Here is a 21,275-nt window from a genome sequence, read left to right as displayed (position 1 = left end):
TTATTTAAGAGGGCATAAAACTATAGGCAACACTGTGCATGGAGAGATATTTTTTAATATTCCTGGAAGAGGATTAATTTCACTTAATGAGGAAATGTGTAATCAAAATTTTGCCATTTACAGTGAGGAAGAATATGAGAAAGGTATTGTATTTCTTTATCTTATATCCATATTTACTTGTCTTGTGCCAAAATAACTTAGTGAAGCATGATGGAAAAATCAAAAAGACTTAGTATTTCCACAGTAAAAAATTAATTACTGTCGACCAATTTCGCCACACTTAAGCATCGTCTCTATCTCTAGCGTCTTCAACAGTGTAGCGAAACTAGTCGACAGTAATAAAGTCTTTCCTGTGGAAACGCAGTCTTCTTGATTCTATTTTGAAAAATCATTTTCTTTATTGTGAGAATTTTCATTCGGGTGGATACAAATGAAACAATAAGTTTACTCTATTGCAGTTATTAAGAATGAGCTGGATAAAGAATTATGTATTAATATGGAGAAGAAAGCCTTACTTGAGGCTGAGAAGTTAAAACATGAGAATGGAAATCCGAACTGTGCTATCAAAAGTATACAGCATATATTAATGGAAGTATGTGCCTATTATTTTCAGTATTTTTGTGTATTGCATAAAAAATGTCATTATTCTTTCTATGTGATAAATTTATGTTTTAGGATTTCATGGAGGATTATGCTCGTAAAAAGTTGCTGAGACAAGAAAAAACTCTGCGTGTACTTGACAAAATGAGACAAGATGTTAGCATGAGGGGCCTGCAAGCAAGTGATGATGTAAGTTCTAGTGTATTTTACCTGTTAGTTCATTGTCAAATTATTTTATTTATTTATAGATGGGAATAACCCTTTTACAAAAAGAAAGGCAAAAACATAGATTAATTCAACAATTATAAAAAATATTTACACATGGGTACAAATTACATTAAGATACGTACTTGTCATTAAGAATTGAAATATAATTTAGAATCTAAGAAGAATCTTGATTTGCAATGCATGAAAGACATTTTCAGATGATAAACAGGTATATAGTATATACGAGGTCTGTTAAAAAAGTATCGTGACTTTTGTGTTTTTTCAAAAATTATTTATTTATTCATGAATATCTATTTCGTCCCCTTCAAAGTTATCCACATTAAATATTATACACTTGTGCCAACGTTTTTTCCAATCCTCAAAGCACTTCAAAAAACCATTTCTTGTGATCTTGTTAAGCTCCTCCTTCGATGCAGTCTTTATCTTGTCAATCGTAGCGTAGCATCATCCTTTCATGGTCCTCTTCAGTTTCGGGAACAAGAAAAAGTCACTGGGGGCCAGATCTGGGGAATACGGTGGCTGCGGCATCATTAGTGTGTTGTTTTTGGCCAAAAATTCACGCATGTGTGAGCAGGGGCATTGTCATGGTGCAAAAGCCAATTTTTGTTCTTCCACAAATCTGGGTGTTTGTGGTGGATTTCTTCTCGCAAATTGTGCATAACTTGCAGGTAATATTCTTTATTTACCGTTCTACCCTGTGGCAAGAACTCATGATGCACCATACCCCTGCAATTGAAGAAAATTGTAAGCAAAATTTTCACATTCGTCAGAACTTGGTGCCCTTTTTTTGGTCTTGGCATGTGCTATAGCTTCCATTGGGATGATTTAGCTTTAATTTCACCGTCATAACCATAAACCCATGATTCATCACCAGTTATGACCCTCTGGAGCAAATTTGAGATGTCATGGATAGAGTCCAACACCTCCTTAGCAAGTTAAATGCATTGCTGGCTTTAGTTGAAACTGAGCAATTTTGGTGCAAATTTTGCAGGGACCCATGTCATTCTCAAATCATTGGTAAAAATCGAGTGGCACAAGCCAATTGATATGTTTAGGTCCTCAGCAACTTCTCTAACAGTGATTCGACAATTGGCCAATGCTATTTTCTTCACTTCATCAATTTATGCAAGAGCTTTAATCTATAATTTAACCTTCGCTCCGTGAGTGATTTCCAGCCTAGCTGCTCTAATACGATGCTGCTGCTGCTCTTATTTTGGACACACTACTAAGTTAATCATAACATCGTTTTACAATCCAGCTCCTCCACGCTGCAAGCGATCAAATTCAGCAATCAATCCAACTTCGTGGTGTGGAGTCTCCCATATCCTAGCAGCATATTGTAAATGTGGCCTAGCCAGTGAAAGATTACATTTCTCTTTGACTTTTCATCTCATTTACCCAGCTTTCTTCTAATAAATCCTAATTTGTTGTTAGCTTGTCCACGTATACCCAATATGTGTTTCACCCAGGAGAGATCGTGAGTGAGGGTAACGCGTAGGTATTCAAATGAGTCGACACATTCCATTTTGGTGTTCCCCAACGCTGTAGGCATTCGGGTGGCAATTGCTCTTTTTCCAAAACTTTATGACTATGCACTTTTTTAAGTTTAATCCTTATTGCCAAGTGTCGCACCAGTGTTGAATAGCATTAAGGTCATCTGATAAAGCCACTGTGTCCTCAGGATCACGGATATCACAGTAAACCACCGTGTCATCGGCAAATAAACATATCTTACTAGGGACTACAGAGTCAATGTCATTACGTAAAGTAGGAATAAAAGAGGACTGATAACACTTCCCTGGGGAACACCTGAAGTAACTTCTGCTTCATTTTAGCTAAATCCATCTATCACGACACTTTGTACCTGACCATTCAGAAAGTCTTTAATCCAACCCCGGATATTTTTATCTTTGCCATATGATTCTAGTTTTTTGAGTAGTATACTATGAGGTACTTTGTCGAAGGCTTTCTTAAAATCTAGAAAAATCAGGTCCACTGGAACAATGCTATCTCCCGACGTAAGAATATCATGAACAAAAAGCACAAGTCATATCTCAAAGGGTCTACCCTTTCAGAAACCCTGCTGTTGTTTCATTAATATTTCCTTATTATCAAGGTTTCTCACAATGGAATTAGCAATTATATGTTCCATAACCGTGCATGAAATGGATGTGAGTGAAAAAAGTCCATAATTGCTAGGTTCCTCCCTGTTGCTGTTTTTAAATATTGTTGTTATGTTAGCCATTTTCCAATCTCTTGGAACCTTGTGATCTACAAGCAACTTCTTAAATATGATTTCTAGATATGGTGCAATTTCTGAAGGTAGATCCTTAAATATACAAGCGGGTATTTCATCGGGCCCAGAGGATTTATTACTATTTATATTTTTCAGCAAACGTTCTAATCCATGAAATAAGTCTAATCCATTCACTTTTGGGCATTGGTTGACTGGCATGATTTGGTAAGCTATCGGGGGCATTTGGTGAGATATTGGTGAAGTAATTTTGAAAGAAGGAATTTAATAAGTTAGGCATTTCCAAATGCTGGTTACTCTTTCACATTTATCGTTTTTATTTTATCAAGTTTAATTAGTCTGGTGGGTATTCACCCCCTGCCATACACCTTATCGGTGGCTTGCAGGGTTCTTAAATAAGAAAAAATGAGAAAGTTGAAAGTTGCCTTATTTGCCTGAACCTCCATGACGTACAACCAAAATGCTTTCGGATTCTCTTTCAAATTTCCATCAATCTTTTTCTTTTGAATTTGATTAATGCTCTCTGAAATTCCTTAAATTTACTGGGGATGAATTTGTTGATCGCGGAGCATGTGATCTCCAGGAAGTGATTCCACGTATCCTCAGCATTTTGGTAATTACTATCCTTCTTAAAATTGGCAAATTAACTGCACCTGTATTTTAGGCCAATTAGGCAAACTATATGCCCTACTTTTGTAGTCGTAAAGAAAATAACTGCTCTTTAGCAAATAATTTAAGGAATCCAAGGCATCCTTGAAAGGATATTACTTTAGCAATGATTTTGAATGTTTTATTAATCCCATCGGATTGTGATAGGAGAGATCATGTCAATAAAATTCAAGAAAGTAAATTAAGAACAGACACATGTAGAATGCCATTTTTCCCACGAATGTTAAGGGATCAGGATAAAATACCAGTTGTCCGACTGCACTTGGAGGGAAAGGTGTTTAGGGTCAAGAGAAGTGTGGTGTGTAATCGCCCCCTGCCACACATCCTAGTGTGGTGGCTCTCAGGATACTGCATATAGCAAAAAACAGAAGTCGTGAGAAAGGGCTAGAGCTAAGTTCGATTAGATACTTGCCTAAGTATTTAATCGAACTTAGCTCTCCATTTCAGTGTTTTGTGTTGTTGCCTGATCGTTTTTAAACTATATATGCTCCAATCAATAGATGGGATATTGAAATCTCCGCCGAAGATAATGGCACGCTCGTTGGTTTGGGGTGAGATACTTTTGATTTGCTTTATCAGTCTAGTGTTGAATATATGTACTAAAATGTAGTTTGTTCGTTGATCACCCCCTGCCACAGACCCTAGCGGTGGCTTGCAAGGTGCCATGTCTGATAATATCTGGATTTAACTCGGTTCTGCTCACGCAAGAATATATATCTGCAATAAAGACACCGCCCTCGAATCTACCTGTATTTACTCTGTTAATCCTGGAAACAGGAAAGGATTTTGGGAAAATAAAAGCCGTTATTTCAAGTGTAAATTGATGTAACTAGCCTGCCTAACTAATAAATAAATTCACCTGCTATACATGATTACAAATGAGAGCGCAAAATGCGAGATCGATTATAATGTATGCAAATGGCGAGGCGAAACTTATACGGGCTCACTTTAGCACTAAGTAAACACACCAGGCATGCAGCATCAGTCATTAAGTTTTTCTTCATTTGATAGTTAAAATATTCTTTTTTTATTTTTATCTCCATAGGCAAAGGGAAAATTAACTTAAACTATGGGGAAGCATTACATTATTAAAAATAACTTGGCCATGGTAGAATCAAATTAGGTCGACCTAATTTAATTTTAATTACACAAATAACATTCGTCTCGGGTTGCTATCTCGCCCTGTGTTCCGGGACCGCATGTTTGAAAGTGGTTACAATGTTGTTCTCGTCATTGGGAGAGCAGCAATGTTGCGCGTTGGTCTTGTCTCTGTCTTTGTTCACTAGTCACAGTCTCAACTCCTCTGTCGGCAGTTAGGATTTGTGGAGTTACATCTACTAATGATTTGTGGTCAAAGGTACGGCAATTTATTTAGTTCATGGAATCAGTATCTACTTGCACGTACTGTTGTGTATAAAATGGATCTTTAATACGCAAGTATCCTTACGCATTTATGGGTGATTTTGCTTTCGCAGTGTTGTGAGAAAATATAACTCAACCAGTCAGCGTAACCTAGTTCTGATAAAATGTTCACTGCATGGTATATCCCGATATTTTTTCAAGCTCGTGTATCGAGAGTATATCCCGAAGAAGTTATGTGGTTTTAAACCACATAATATTGTAATCAAAAGATTAATGCTAGTCTTATTGCTGGAGTAAATGCAAGTACGATTACTCACGATTTGAAGTCGACCATTCAAAAAGTCTTTCATTTAGCCCAGGATATGTTTATCTATGCTGCATGCTTCTAGCTTTGTGAGTTTACTATGTCAGAAGCCGTTTTAAAATCTAGAAAAACGACGTCTATTGCCCTCGCCCAAACTCAGGATATCATGAACACAAAGCGCAAGTTATGTTTCGCATTATTTACCTTTTTTATTTCTAATTTATTTATTTAAATATACCCTGCAGGCCACCGCCAGGGGGTGAATACACACCAGAATAATTTTACTCGAACTACCGAGGTCGAACTATGTTATTATGATCCCCTGTCGTTTGTGGAAAAAATGAAATCTTAAATCTATCTGTTCCACAATTAATCCCTCTAATTTTACTGTTATGATCTCCTACCGTAGTGCGATGGGGGTAATGATACATTTTCAACATCACTGCTAGAGAGACCTAATTTACGCAAGAGGAAACCGTGCGATTTTTTTTTATCGATAACTGTTGGCTATCTAGGTGTATCACGATGCCATGACTTTGCATGTAATGGATGTGAGGGAAATAAGTCTGTAATTACTCGTTTCCTGCTGATCCACTTGCGATTTCTTAAATATGATTGCTAGATACGACGCGATATCCGACGCTGGTTCCATAAATATTTGAGGTATTTGATTGGGCCTTGACGAATTATTAGGCTTAATGTTTTTCAGCAAACATTCTATCCCATGGTATGAGATTTCAATTATGGCCGTTGGTGGGAACAATTTGCGGAGCTATGGGGGACATAGCCGATTAGGCTCTGGAAGAAGGGATTTGTTGGCCTTTTCCAAACTGCTGGTTACGCTTTCGCTTTTATCATTTTTGTGTGAATTAAATGTAGACTTATTTCCCTGTACGTCTCTGGCATGCGACCAAAATGCTTTGGGGTTCTCTTTCAAATATTCTACTAATTCTTTACTTTTAATGCGATACATTTTTTTCCAACAATGCTCTTTCTTTTTTAACCCTTCCAAATAGTAGTTGGCGTCTTTCTCCGCAAAAATAGGCGTTCACATCACCTCCTCGTCCGATGAAAATCTCTTTCCTCCCAGCAAAAGTTAAAGGGTATGAAAAAGAGGAAAGTCGCTGGAGGCCACACCTTGTGAATACTTTAAGTGGTCATCTAATTCGAAGGGTAATTCGTGAATTTTAGCCATGGCGACCGCCGAAGTGTCAGCTGATGCGTTTTCCTGATGGAAAAGCAGTGTATTCTTCTTCAAGTGCGGTCGGTTTTTTTGTCATTTCTACCCTCAGCTTGTCAAGTAATGATGCGTAATACTCACCCGTTATTGTTTTACTTTTTCGAAGTTAATCGATGAACACAATTCCGTGACTATCCCAAAAATCAGTCGCCATCACCTTCCCGGGGGATAGAACCGGCTTCGCCTTTTTGGGAACAGGTTCACCATTTGCGGTCCACTGTTTTGACTGTTCTTTCGTCTCAGGAGTGTAGTGGTGGATCTAAGTGTCATTTACAGTTACGAATCGACGCGAAAAATCTCACTCGCTTTGCTTAAACCGCTCCAACAAAGCCTTGGAAATGTTTAATGCGTTTTTGGTCCAAAGTGAACAAACGCGGCACCCAACGCGCGGATAGCTTACGCATGTCCAATTATTCCGTCAATGTATGAAAAACGCGTCCTTTCGATTTACTCATAGCCTCTGCTATCTCTGTAACTTTAATTTAACGGTCGTCCAATACCATTTCGTTAACTTTTTGGATGTAATCGGTGGTAGATGGCCGAAATTTTGGTGAGTGCGCATAAGCATTCCCCAACTTTTACATGTACGTGATTTATGGTTTTGATGGAGCATGCCCCATCAATCTCGCCTTTTTGAGTGCTAGCTATAAAATAAGGCAAGTCTTGTAAAACAGACTTTGGAATCAACCATTATGTGTGGATTTATGCTGACATGCAGGACTAATGTGACTAAGAATGGAACTTGTGGACTCCCATAGGTGGATGTGATGTATCATCATCTCTGTTCTCCATTTCAAAGAGTAAATTAAAAAATTTGCTCCCCATTCATTTTGAACTTTTATTGTGATCAATGTAGACCTATATAGCATTACAGATAGAAAACTTTCAGGGACATTGTAACAAAACATGTGCTACATTTGCAGTTTCAGATCTCCGCTACTCAGTTACTGAATATATGGTGGCTGACTCACGCATTTGAATTGTATAATCTGTATACTGTAAATTCAGTATATTTGGAATCGATCTGCCTGCATGGTATTACATTTGCGAAGTCCCGGAAAATCCCAGTAATTTTTCTCTATTATGAACATACACCCTGCTTAGTCCTTTCTCAAACTAGCTTTCTAGTATACCTGCTATCTTCATCACATTTCCTTTCTGTTTGTAAGTTGATGGGCTTTATTTCTTTATTGTAAGGATTTTAGGTACATTCTTTCCAATATATCCTAAATTTCTTCTGGCCTCATTTGTACCTTTTTTATCTCATATGGTCTGTATATTTTACCCTTACCTGACAATTCTTTTACCCTCTTGTACAGCACCTATGCTTATCTGTCTTTGAAATTTCTCCACAACCTCCCCCTGACCTTACCACCACATTTCCTTGCCCCTATTAGATAGTCCGACTCCGAAGTTTATTATTTGGCTCTGTTCTTTCCTTTCCCCCTTTCCAGGTGAACCTTCTTCCATTTTCTTTCATGTATCCTCTTTGAACATCTCTCCTGTCATCCACCACTTTATAATTATTACAGTGCCTAGTGTTTGTACTGTTTCCTTTGCTGTGATTTCCTCCATGCTATCCACATTTCCCCAGCCATTTTCATTCCCCCCTCTGAATTTAGGTATTTATGAAGTTCTTCTTTCCATTCCTTCCTTTTTACGCATGTCAAAATTACATTGGCAATCTTCTACCTTTCCTTATCCCTCATGTTAACTAAATTATGATTAGAATCTGCATCTGCCCTTCAGAAGTGAGTGGATGACTGTTTCAAAATCTGTCTAATCCAGTGATTCTTTAACCTGTTTCCCTCAGAATATTCCATTTGTAACTACAACTTTGATGATGTTTGTACTGTGTCTGAACTACTTATTATCAATCTATTTTTCTAGCAGAACTTGATTGCTTTCTCTCCACAATCATTTCTTATTCCTAATCCATGATCTCCCACCTCTCATCCATCTCTCTGCCATACCATACCACTGTGTTTCAATCCATCAATCTAATTATTTGTTTTAATGGATTGTTTCTTCATCCAGGTGACTGATTGTGAGCATGTGCATCTGGATTCCTTTTAGATTGGTTGGGTCTGCTTCTGTCTTTATAATTAGAATTCTCTCTCTCACCCTGAATCTACTACCCTTCTCCACAGTTTTGCATTCAGTACTCAAGTCTTCTACATCTTCAGTATCACCCCAGTCTCTCAGTTTCACCTCCCACCAATCTAGCATAATATACTTCCTTTTTATAATTTTTCTTGATGCTTTCTAGCTTCTCTTTGCTTAAAATTTTTCAAACACTCAGTGTCTCTATCATTTTAGACATTTTCAGAGTCTACTAACTGCAGAGGATTTTCCTCCCGCCACTTCCAGACCCAGCGGATCGAGTCCTTTAGTTGCTTGCTTTAGTTTCTGTTTCTTATCCCCCATATTTTATTTGGAAGTTATTGTGATGGTTTCCTGTTGGTACGTCTTTAGTGATTTTAACATGATGTCATCACTTGAATGACTCCATGGGGGTCAGGTGCTTCTGCAGCCACCTCATGGAAGAACGGGACCTTCAACCTATCTAGAATCATGACCCTGCCAATACCACATCAATACTATTACAGATCTGAAGTTACGACGAGATGGTCTTTTTATTATCTTTGTAGAGCTATTGATATGAACTCATTTCCTGAATTCTGAAAGAGCTCATATGGGTTTTATTAACTCATTATTTTGCTTGTTTTATGCTGAGCATCCTCCTAAGTAATGGTACATTATACAGTTTTCACTTTATTGTTTTTGGAGTGTCATGGGTCAAAAACCACACCTGAAACCCCTTGTGCACTGAAAACTGTGCACTTGTCCATTCATGATAAACTCTCTCAAGGTGTCAAGTACATTTTATGTTACGAAGGTACAGAAAATATTTTGAGGAAATGCATTGATTGGAATATGGAGAAAAATGAGCCCCCATTATTTTATATTTTTCTCTTGATGGCTTGATGAAGTGCAAATGTTACATTAAATGCATCACAAGAATGCTTGACTTAAGTGTGGTTTCTGTTAGAGATGAGGCAGAATTACCAACTTTCAAACAAGACAGCTACTTGCTGCTGAAAGACAAATCACAGCTAATATAACATTCTAGAGAAAGCTATCGGACTATGAAGGGCCTTCCCATACCCTACTTCTTCATTTCTCAAGTATTCTTTTGATTAGTTAAAGGATATCTATCTGGCACTATTTGTTATGCATAATTTTCTTAAATCACTTAATCTTGCACTGATTATTGTTTTCTGTCTGATTTATACTCTTTAACTTTTATTTGCAGGAAATGAGAGAGAAGCTGAGAGCAAACATTTTATCTTCAGCGACAAAGCCTATTGGGAGAGCTTCATTATTAAATAGCTTGAAGGAGAAAGACTCAAATCTCTCCAGAGGAAGAGGTTTGCCGTCACATTCCATAAAAAGAGAAGAAGGCCCATCCAATGCTTCATGGCAATTGAATAAAGGTGGCCTCTCACTCTTAGATTTCTTTGATTCAATCAGCAGCAAGCCTGTGAAAACCATGGATGTCTTGGAAAATGGAAATTGTGAATCCTCATGTCAAAATTCTCCGCAAGTTGTGCCTGCAGGATTCCCGTTAATAATTAATGAAATTTTCTCTAAAAAGGGGGAAAACTTGGCAGTGAATTCACAATATGCTGTCAAACGAGGTCAGAACTCAGGGGAAAATAAAAATAAAAAATCCCCTCTCATTAAAAGACAAAGACTTAATCAAGGTAAGGAAAATTTCTTAAAAGGAGCTAGTATGAATGCCCATATTAGCCCTCAAGTGGACAGCTCAACAAGCAGTTACAAGACCAAGTTTAGTGACAGAAAAGGTCTTCCTTGTGATTCTGAAATGGCAGATGATATTGCCCAGATGGTTAAGTTTAATCATGACAGTTCAACCTTTTCGTCAACAGTTGAGGAGCTGGCCAGAATTCATAAAAAGAGTGAGGGCACGTCCGTTACATCCTTGGGTGTCCATGAAGCAAAGATTGAATCTAAGGAGGTGGAATCTGAAGATTTTACTTTATGTAAAGGCAAAGTAGCTCCATTACCTCAAGAAAGTAAAACTCCAAGCATGTTTCTTTCTCAATCTAGAAGTACCAACAGAAGTGTGTGTGTTGAGGCATCCACTGTATCAGAGTCTGCAGAGAACAAATCTAAAAGTGACAGCTGCCATGTTGCTAATCCAACTGTTAATACTCTCCTAAGGATCAGGCGTTTAATGAGCCTGAAGGGAAAGGATGGCCGGCCCGAAATTGATGACAGTGGGCTAACTCAACCAATTAGTTCATCATCAAATGGGTTAGGGCCTGAAAGGAGTGGATCCAAACATGTCTCTCCAAAACCTAGGAAAGATAAAACCCATGTGAACCCATTGCTTTTACTATTGGACACCATTAAAAAGAGGAGCAAAGTACCAGCCGTGAGTAATACAGTTGCTCCAGAATATGTAACTGCTCCTTGTGATCAACTAGATCATGCATTGAGTGATGAAAATAATGCTCCTAAATTTGAGGCCAATTCTGAACTTGGCAGCAGTAAATCTTCACCCATGAATGGTAAAACTAAACAAGTTGATTTGTCTAATTTGTTGGAGAGTAGTTGCTTTCTCGCCCAAAAAAATCAGAATCAGTCACCATATTATAATCAAGTATGTAATGTTCCAAGTCCATCCTCTGTAAATGACTGTAGGAATCCGGAAGAATCCCTTTGCATTTCAAAAGAAGAGCCCACGAATCATCTGCCTCCTGATGCAATATTTGCTGCTGGTGAATGGAAAGATGTTTCAATTTTTTCAAAAGAAGTTCAAAGGAAGAATTCACTTCAGCCATTAACGACTAATACCAAAGAGCAGGTTAGTTGCATAACTTGAACATTTTCTGGTGTTTAATTATTTCCTTATGTTTTACTTCAAGCTCCTACAATGTATGCAGGTATATAGGCTTCCTCTTAACCTCTTTTCTTCCCGAAAATCCAATTTTGCTTGGAAGCTGAGTGATTTTTATTTAGTTATGGTCAATATAGAGCAATAGATAACTATTTTCTGTTAATATTCAGTTTATAGTGCACCAACTCTCATGTTCTTGGTGTGCATTACACAAGGCCATCATTGGATGGCAGTAATAATAGTTTCATTTGTCTGTAGGCAAAATTCATTTGCATGAAGTTGCCCGGAGGATAGCACAAAGAGGGCACACTACTGAAAATAGCAATATTTAAGTATATATGAACTACAATAAACAAAAAAATCAAAATGCAATACATTTATTTGAAGACAAATACAAAGTTATTACATGTTATATTCCAATATGTTCATTAATATTATAGATCAAGTTTTTTGTTGAGTGTCTTTTACTCAGTTTGAATTTCCTGTACTCCAGGCATTTAATTACAGATGGTAGTTTATTGAAGAGTTTGAATCCTTGGTGAATGATGCTGTTGAGGCTTTTTGATCTTCCTTGGCTGTGTAAATGAATAAGTTCATGTTAACTTTTGTTGTATTTATGGAAATTGATTTTTTTACAAAGGGATTATGGTTTTTGTGCATGAAACTCACTTTCCTTTATGCTAATGCATGATACTAGCAAAATTTTGAGTGAGGCATATTTGAGATTAGTGGTAGTTCTTAATGGAACCTTTTTCATTATTTTCAAAATTCTTTTCATCTGTAATATTTTTTTCATATGACGCAAGGATCCTCAGAGTTGGATTCCAAAGGTAATCCCTGAGTGGATATACCCACAATAGGTAGCCTGAAGAAAATTGCGGGATGTAGTTTTAGCTAAAAGTTTTGTCACATGTTCTTCCCATGATTAACTAGTTTATCCAAGTACCTAGACATTTAGTATGATGTTCTTCTTAAATAGGAAGTTCATCTAATGCTATACTTATTGATATTCTGTTTATTAACATTCTTTTGTCTTTTTGTCTTTTCTTCTTCAACAAATTTGTTTCTATTGCATTGACATTTTGGAGGAAGATTGAAAATTGCCTCTAATTGTTTGGAAGTATGCATTCCATGCCTAAAAAATAAATTATGTACAAGTTTGATGCAAAGAAAAGTATATAGATTATTCAGAATCATGAATCATCTTCATATTTTCTTCTATCGTGGAATGAGCCATCCTGAAATGGGAATTCATTTTGTAGAAAACAAAAAAAAATGGAAATAATTAGTTTATCTTCTATGATACATTCTTAATTTTTTTACTGGAAAGCTGTCTAAAGACATTAGTTTTTGCCTATGCTTCAAATTTTTGTGAAAATATAATGGTATTATCTGTAAATAAATTTGTAGTGCACGTAGCCACTGCCATATTAGGGTGATGCTTCTCAATGTATGATGGAAAGGTTTCCATGACCCCCACATCACATTTAGCCTGCATGAGACAGTCTTTTATTGGCTTGTGGCAGGACAATGCATTCTCCTCTATAGGTTTGCCATGGCATCTTTTTCCAGGAGACACCACTTCTGTCGCAGTTTAAAACTGGTTGCAACATGCAGCCCTCAGAATTTACAAGCTTCTTGAAGTCCCTGCTTAAGTTTTCTGTTGCCTTTGAGTCCGAGTTCAATGCTTAAGTGTGCCTCATAACACTGTGGATCCTGGCTTTTCTTTTAAACTTCTCGAATCACCCACGACTTTCCACAAATACTTTATTCTTCTGCCGTTAAGAATTCTGGCATTTCCTTAACAAGGTCAGCAAAAATCATGTATGCCTTCTCATAAATGATATTTTCGTTAATAGTTTTGCATTGCAATTTCTATTCAATATATCCATATGAGAAGCAGCCTTTCAAAAGCATCAAGAATACATAACCATTGCAAAGATATTCTTGTCACTCTTTTTGAAGCCTCTATCACCTTAATTTTGTCCTTGTTCTTGAAGATAGGTCAAATTGCTGATGTAGACTATGTGCTTCCTAGAGAAGCCTTGCTCACACCTCGTTCTTCCTTTTCATTGATTTTACTTTTCATTTTTATGGTAGTTGTTTTTCTCGTATGGCTGCAACTTTTCCATCAGGGAAATTTTTAAAATGATGGAAAAATATTATTGAACTTTGCATAAAAAAATAATATGTCTGAACAAGTGTTGGAAAAATTTGATATCACCAGTGACAACATGATGCTAGCAAGGGCTCAACCCAAACTAAATCAGGGAATGCTCCTCTCTTCATCACTTATTATAAGAAAATTTACTTGTTAAGCGAGTCATTTTTGGGGAAAATATTTTTGCTCATGTAAGTTTTTCATGTTATGAGTTACTCATTAAGCAAGGTTCCACTGTACTTTCTGTGAGCATTTAAAGTAGCTGAGACTACTTTAAATGCTCACAGCAAGCAGAGACCTCATTATAATTTTCAAACATATACAAGAAAGTTTCTTCACAAATCAAGTAGGCTGCAGTGATGAATCCTAATTTGTACTCAATTATTTGGGCATGCAAAATATATTTGCTGGTGCTTGGTGACATACAGGACTATTAATTTGACACACCCAGTACTGACAAACTGAAGAGATCTAAGGCATCAGGTACCAGAGAAGCATAAGGCATAGTTAAGCAGGGGCATTAAAATTAGCTAAAATGATCTGCACTTGATCTATTCAAGTAATTTAAGTCAAGTATTTTCAACTGTGAAAGAAAACACAGAGTGTACAGTCTTTTTGCGTTGTCTTTTATCATTTAAAAGTACATTTTATGTGTATTTACTTAATAACTATGCATCTAATATAATTGTTTGCTGTAATTTTATACCAATCATAACAGTGTTCTACTGTATGGATCTGTTTAAGCTTGATTTGTATTAGTAGAATTTGCCATGGACAGTAATGAAGCCAAATTTTGGTTTGATAGGTAGCAGCAATGCTCATGTACTAATTGTAAGCCTGACCCAAAAAATCACACAGCTTGGACTTGCCATTGAACAAAGTTCTTGCTCCGCTGGTGTGCTAAGAGGAATTTCTTTAGGAGAAACTCATTTCTAAGGCTTTCCTTGTTACAATTCTTTCGCTTTTCTTAATAGTATTAACTGAGCATGAATTTTAAATTTAAAAGCTGGTGCAAATGGAATGGCCCTGAGAAATACATGTCACTAATTAGCAATACATGTCATGTCTGTACCCACCCTGGTCATTTTGGTTGCTACTCTCTTCAGGCAGAAAAGGTGGAAGAGGTATATCGTTAAAGCAAACAAAATATCCAGTGTGTATGTGAGGATTATTGTCAGTTCTAGAAAAAATGTGGCTATTTACTTTGTTGGCTTGTGGAATGAGGTAGTTTTCAATATTATCATGTCATTTTTCATATTTTTTAATGATTTTTTAGAGAAATAGGATAATGAATTTTATTTCTTAAAGTATACAATATGTATTTCATTAGTCCAAGTATTGCTGTGTTTGTGTAGTTTTAAAATGTAATGTTCTTACTTTCTAGTCCATGAAAAAGACTGCAGGGCCATTTGAAGCTGGCAGAGAAACATCACCACAATTCACTGGTGTGATGGTGGAGACACTGCCTCCAGGAAATCAGAAACCTAGTCAATTCAAGCCAGCAATGTCGAGGCTTGTAGAGTCAGACACTCCATCTTGCCATGAAGGTGATGAATTTGAGATAGAAATGACAGGATTGGTGCCCAGGAGTTCCACTTTTGCGCCTATGCATGCAAATGAATCTCAGCTATGTCAAGATAGCAAAACTCATGAAAATAGAGTAAGTCATGATGACACTTCTCATCAAGGTACACGTATTCCAAAGTTAAATGAGTTGAGTACAGAGATCAGTAACAGCAGGGCTAAAGTCTTACCAAAAGCCCCTAGCATTTCAGATTGTCCTAGCAGTGAATCTTCATCAAAAACTAGATTTTCCAGTTCGGTTGAACAGATTTTCCAATTGTTCCACCGCAGAAAACAATTGCATGAATTAAAAAAAGAGTGTGATAAGGCCAAACCCTTTTCAGAGGACAATCAGATGAGTGATGATGCCAATATGACGAGCAAGGAAGCCCAAGTTTCAGGTGATATTGGCATTGAAACATTCTACAAAGAAGACTCAGAAATGCAATTGATGTGTGATTCAAGAGATAATGAAATGGGGAACAAAAGGTTATCATGTGTAGATTTTGGCATAAACAAAACTGAAGTGAACAATTTAAAGGGCACAAATGTGAGTGGGGAGGAAGTATCTTTGGTAAATATGTCCTCAACTTTTACCTTAAATGGGAGTCAGGGTGATAGGTCTGATGAATGCGTGTCCAGGGAAATGCATTCACTCGCCAAATCCTTGTCCAAAACTGAAGCAGAAAAGAACAGCAGGGTATATGATGTCATCAAGAGTAAGGGGCTATCCATTCAAAATTTAAGTGTCCGGTTACCATTGTTTGCTGCACAGGAGCAATCTAAAACTATGAGCCCTCCACAGACTCCATCATGTTTAGATGGGAAGACTTCCATGCCATTGGTTACTCCTCACGCTGAAAAAGTTAAAGAGGTTGAATTGCAGAAAATGTAAGTATGAATTATGTTCTATGAAATGTTTCTTTGATATTTCAGTGATGAGATAACTGTAGTCCATATTGTATGTTCTAATATCATAAAACTGCCCTTTTTATGCATAATAGAATCGTCTTCTTTTAATTCTTAGCAAGTATTCATTTCATATGTGTGAACTTGGGATTGCTCCTCTGCAATGGAGACATACAATAATTAAATTAACCGATTAAAAATATTTACAGTGGCCACTTCAGGTCTCACAAACTCCTTCACAGTTTCTCTCTTTCTCATGTTCTCCCCCCCCCCCTCACAAAACAAGATGCACACCATTATTTCACCTTCCCCAGTGCTGTTCATCCGTGGCTAAGAGATATCTTGCATTCCATCTCCTGCACACCTTCAATTCCCTCATTCCACTTTTTTCTGGAATTGGCATTTCATCCCCTTCCTTATTTTTCTCAACCTCAATCTGCAGACTTCAATTCTAAGCATTGTAATGTAACTTGTGATTGATATATGGACGTTCCTACTTGTGTTCCTTTATCAAGTAAGTCCCAAGTTTCTTGTGATTAAATATTTTTCATCTCATCTATCCTTGTTATTTATTTTATAATAATTCTTGTTATTATTATTTATTATCTTTTTTTTATTGTTATCTTTCTCAGTAATCCAATGTAAAGGCCAATGTGGCATTTTTGGGTTAATCGTTAAATAAATTAACAATGACCATCCTCTGGAAACTGCTTTCATTCCTACCTCCTGTCCATCCAAACCTCCTTCATTATTTCATCCTCCTAAATATAAGTATATATTGAAAAGCAAGGGTGGCAGTAAACAGCCCTGAGACTCAAAGAAAAGAGCTTAAATGTTACCTTAGGGATATTATGTGTGTGTAGTTTTATTTTAATTCTAGGTAAAGGTGTGGCTATATCATCTTCATCTCTTTTTATCCATCTCTTTCTTTCATCAAATTTTTATGTGCCAACTGCCCTCCCTCTGTAAACCTTGATGTGCATGCATTGAGCTGACCAGCCCCTGGAGGCAGGTTGCCACAAGTTTTAGAAAGGTTCAGAACAAACGAGTTTAACAATGACACTAAAGCAATTATAACGGCCCCACACTACTTGGGTAAATCAGACCACAAAGATAAAATAAAGGAGATAGATTCCAATACAGATAGATACAAATATTCATTCTTTATCCGAACAATTGGGAATTATAATAGTAAGAAACCAAAGTCACTTTATAAATAGTAAAAACATTTAATTTAAAAGTCAGAACAAATTTAAACATTGTTAAGGTATGAGGGATATTTGTAGGTGCATGTGTATCTTAGTTGGTAGTTTGTGTGTTTGCATGTGTGTGGAATGTAAGGGATTTTTGTATGAAGGCATACCATGTTTTGTTTTGTGTATTGTATAAATTTGTGACTTTTGCATGTGGTTTTTTTCTTAATTATGGATGGTGCCCCTACGCCCCTGCCACACACCACTATACCAGCTTGCATGGTATTAAGAAGATGTAGAAAATCTCTGTCCATGGTTCTTGACTGGCTAACTAAAGCTTGATCATCTGCAGTGTCATGCACTGCAAATTCCCTCTACTCACATTCTCATTTGTCTGGCAGAATAAGTTTCAGCAAAAAATGCCTTCACTTTTATTGATGAATTCCTCCTTTAGCTAAAAAGCATTGCCATGGATGCCCACATGGAGCCCTCTCTTAAGCCATCCTCTTTAGCCCTCTTCTAAGCCATCCTTGAGTTGTCCTTATCACTGGGCCACTTTCTTCCAAAGCCAATATCTTATACCACTCATTTGGCTCCATCATTGACAATATCTACCATCCTTGGTCCCTTGGGCATGAAAGTCTATCGATTTTTCATTTCAAATGTCAATCCTTCTTTCTTTATATCTTTCAAATCTTCCATTTTCGACTCATCTCCAATATTCTTAGTTATCGGCTTCTACTTCCAGAGCAAGGTAATGAAAACTAGCTATTAATTTTTTAGCTCTCCCAATCCTGCTAAAATCTTATTTTTTAAGCTCACTGCTTTCATAGATATGTATTAATTTCAAATAGATGATTTTGAAATCAGATGCTGTGCAATAGTATTTTTTTTACAGCCTGGAGCCAGAGGCTGTGAAGCCTGTGTCAGTTTTACAGAAAAATTTACCAGCTCTTTTGAGTACATCTTTGACATCTGACCTGACTTCGAGGGATTGCTTTTATACTGCCCATCGCATCAAGATGTGCCGCGTACTTGTGAGAGGGCATTTGTTGACCCAACCGATACAGTCAATAGCACAAGCTCCTTTCAAGGATTCATTGCATCAGGTAGTAAATATTGATAATTTAACTATTTTTGTTGTCTTCATCATTGTATATCTTATTTTTTAACATAATAACATAGAGGAAAATAATTGAATGGGCACTGCAAATTTAATTTTATGAAAATTGAAGTTCACAATAAACCCATAATAATTTCATCTTACAGACATGGTCTCTGGATCAATAATGAACCATCATGGTAGAAATTATAGGTTCCATTTACTGTTTAAACACATTGCACGAGATAAATCGGTCCTCCAGTCAAGCAAAATTTTATTTGTGGGTTGATATTTCTCCCTTTTCTAAGAATACATAAAAATTTTCTTTAATTTTTATATTCAAGTGCATATACCTTAAAGGAGATCTATGTGAGTTTGAAAGCTTTTCTTATGTGCGTATCTATGTCATATATTGAAGTGATTGCAGTGTTTTCCTATAAATATGGCTTCATATGGTTTCATGGCTTCTATGCTATTCTCTTATATCATTTAAAGTTTTTATTTTCTTTTAATTTATTTGGATCCTAAAGGAGGCATGCCACATTATCATCTGATTTTCTTGATAGAACTTGCATTACAAAAGTTTTCTAATTGTAAACTAACCTTAACATTCATTGTTCATTTGATTGAGGAACATTTTATTTTCAAGGCGCTATCAAAAATGGGCTACAGAGATCCCATGCGTATACAAACATATGCATGGCCAGCACTGATGCGTGGACACAACCTCATCATGATAAATCCACCAAATTCTGGGAAAACATTGGGCTACCTGCTGCCCTTGATGAGCTTCATGCTTTCACCAGATTTGTATGCAGAGGTAATCTATCTACGATCTTTTTTTATTCTTTTCTTTCAGGAGTAGATGTTTCTTTCATTACTTTTTCAAAAATGTCTTCTTAATTTAGTATTTTGGGTTCAATAAACAACACTCTTAAATATTGGCAGCCCCTGAGTGGCAGACAAGAAATTTTAATTCCCAAATATTGAATCCATGTATGTACTCCTTTTTAACATTTAAGCTTTGAATTCTCATTTTTTTTGTTTAATATAAATCCAATTCCGAGGGTGATTTTAAATTGTCCATGTGCACGTAATGGTCTTTGCTCATTGGAGAGCCAACCACTGTAAAGAAGGGCCATTTGAAATGTGATACAATTCATCGCAAAACTGTCGTAACGATTGTCAAGTATTTTAATATTGTCACAAAGTTTACTTTAGGTCATCTTGATGAAATTTTTTCAAGCATACAAGGCTAAAAGTAATGCAATTATATCTGTGAAAAAATGAATTCATGGTATTGTTACAAACATTTAAAATTCTTTGAAATAGTCTACTTAGGCATCGACACATTTTGGCAAATAACATGCACTGTACCCAGCCTGGAACGCGTCAATGGGAACCTTGAACCGAGCCTTCATGGTGGTGGTTTGAATCACTGTGATGGTCCTAAAACAGACTCCTTTCAGGCCAGTCTTGATACTGAGGAGCAAGGAAAAGTATGCCGCAGCTCGGTGAGGGCTCTAGGGAGCTTGAGCAGCATTGCCAAGTTGTGATTGACCTAAAACTCCCAGACTAAGAGAGGAGTGTGGCTGGAAGCATTGTCGTGATGCAACTGCCAGGAATCGGCAATCTCCTTTTGTATTCAGGCAATCCGTCTTCTTAGTCACCCAAGCACTTCCACATAGTAGGCAGTATTGACTGTCTGTCAATTGTGGTATAATTTCTTTTTGAACCACATACTTTGCATCAAAAAAGACAATTATTATGGTTTTCACTTTGACTTGCTCATTTTTTCCTTCTTGGGGTGAGGGGAATCCATGGTGTGCCATTCGGAAACTTGGTGTTTCATCTCAGGGTCACATTCAAATACCCATGTTTCATCTCAGGGTCACATTCAAATACCCATGTTTCATCGCTGTTAATGGTATTGTCCAAAATGTGTCACCACTCGTTTGTTCTCGTGGCCTTCAGTCAATAGTTTGGGGGCCAGTATGGAACACATTTACCACATGTTCGAATTGTATTTAACGATGTCATGCAAAGTGGTTTTTGGAGTGTTAAGAGTCTCTGTTTTATTCTGCATACTCATTCGATGGTCTGTATTCAAAAGATGATGAACACATTTTCATTACTTTTGCCGGTTGATAGCCCTCCATAGCAGGATTCATCTTCCACCTCTTCCCGTCCCTCCTTAAACGACTTCAACCACTTTGAAACTTTAGAATATGGCGAAGCAGAGTCCTTGTAGGCTTGCGGAATCATTCAGTAGGTGTTGGGAATACTTTTGTTGAGTTTCCCACAGAACTTGATTGCTTACCATTGTTCAAGGGTTGATTCCATTACATGTCATGATACATGCCCTATCGGGAGGTTCGCGAAAACAGTGATCCTGATGCTTCCAGAGTTTGGTGCAGATTGAGCTAGGCAGCGCTAAAAAGCTTAGAGGCCCCACAACCGAACTGAACGTGCTGAGACTAGTAGGAGTGCTAGAAAAAAATAACTGCTTTACTTTTTAGACTGCTTTTTTTTGCTCACCAATATTTATGGTGTAGACATTCTGAAAAATTGTTTAGAATGTTGGCTTTTTTATGCTGCCCTGAATCAATCTGAATGTCCGTGATTCTGTCTCATGTTTAAAGGTTTTTTGAATTCTTCTGATTCTTCAAAACTTTTAAGTTTACTGGATGTTGCTTTATCAAAGTTTGCTATGTGCAAAGAATTTTCATTGCCATCTAAACATGTTGTTTTGTCTATGTGTAG

At 36.9% G+C, this 21,275-nt stretch overlaps 1 protein-coding gene across 1 annotated transcript in view; it reads left to right on the top strand.

Moving 5' to 3' along the window:
• The first annotated feature begins 485 nt into the window (after positions 1-485).
• LOC139694131 (putative ATP-dependent RNA helicase TDRD12) overlaps positions 486-21,275 on the top strand; it is a 38,134-nt gene continuing 17,344 nt past the window's right edge. Inside the window, exons 1-6 of the mRNA XM_071592565.1 lie at positions 486-592; positions 676-789; positions 9,974-11,551; positions 15,130-16,199; positions 18,309-18,519; positions 19,162-19,332. Coding sequence (XP_071448666.1) covers positions 497-592; positions 676-789; positions 9,974-11,551; positions 15,130-16,199; positions 18,309-18,519; positions 19,162-19,332 — 3,240 coding nt within the window. The 5' untranslated portion in view covers positions 486-496. The remainder of the gene's footprint in view (positions 593-675; positions 790-9,973; positions 11,552-15,129; positions 16,200-18,308; positions 18,520-19,161; positions 19,333-21,275) is intronic.

The sequence above is a fragment of the Hetaerina americana genome, unplaced genomic scaffold (assembly GCF_022747635.1).
Source record: "Hetaerina americana unplaced genomic scaffold, ioHetAmer1.1.p SCAF_1, whole genome shotgun sequence".
Taxonomy (NCBI): Eukaryota; Metazoa; Arthropoda; class Insecta; order Odonata; family Calopterygidae; genus Hetaerina; species Hetaerina americana.
This window is presented reverse-complemented; position numbering and strand designations above follow the sequence as displayed.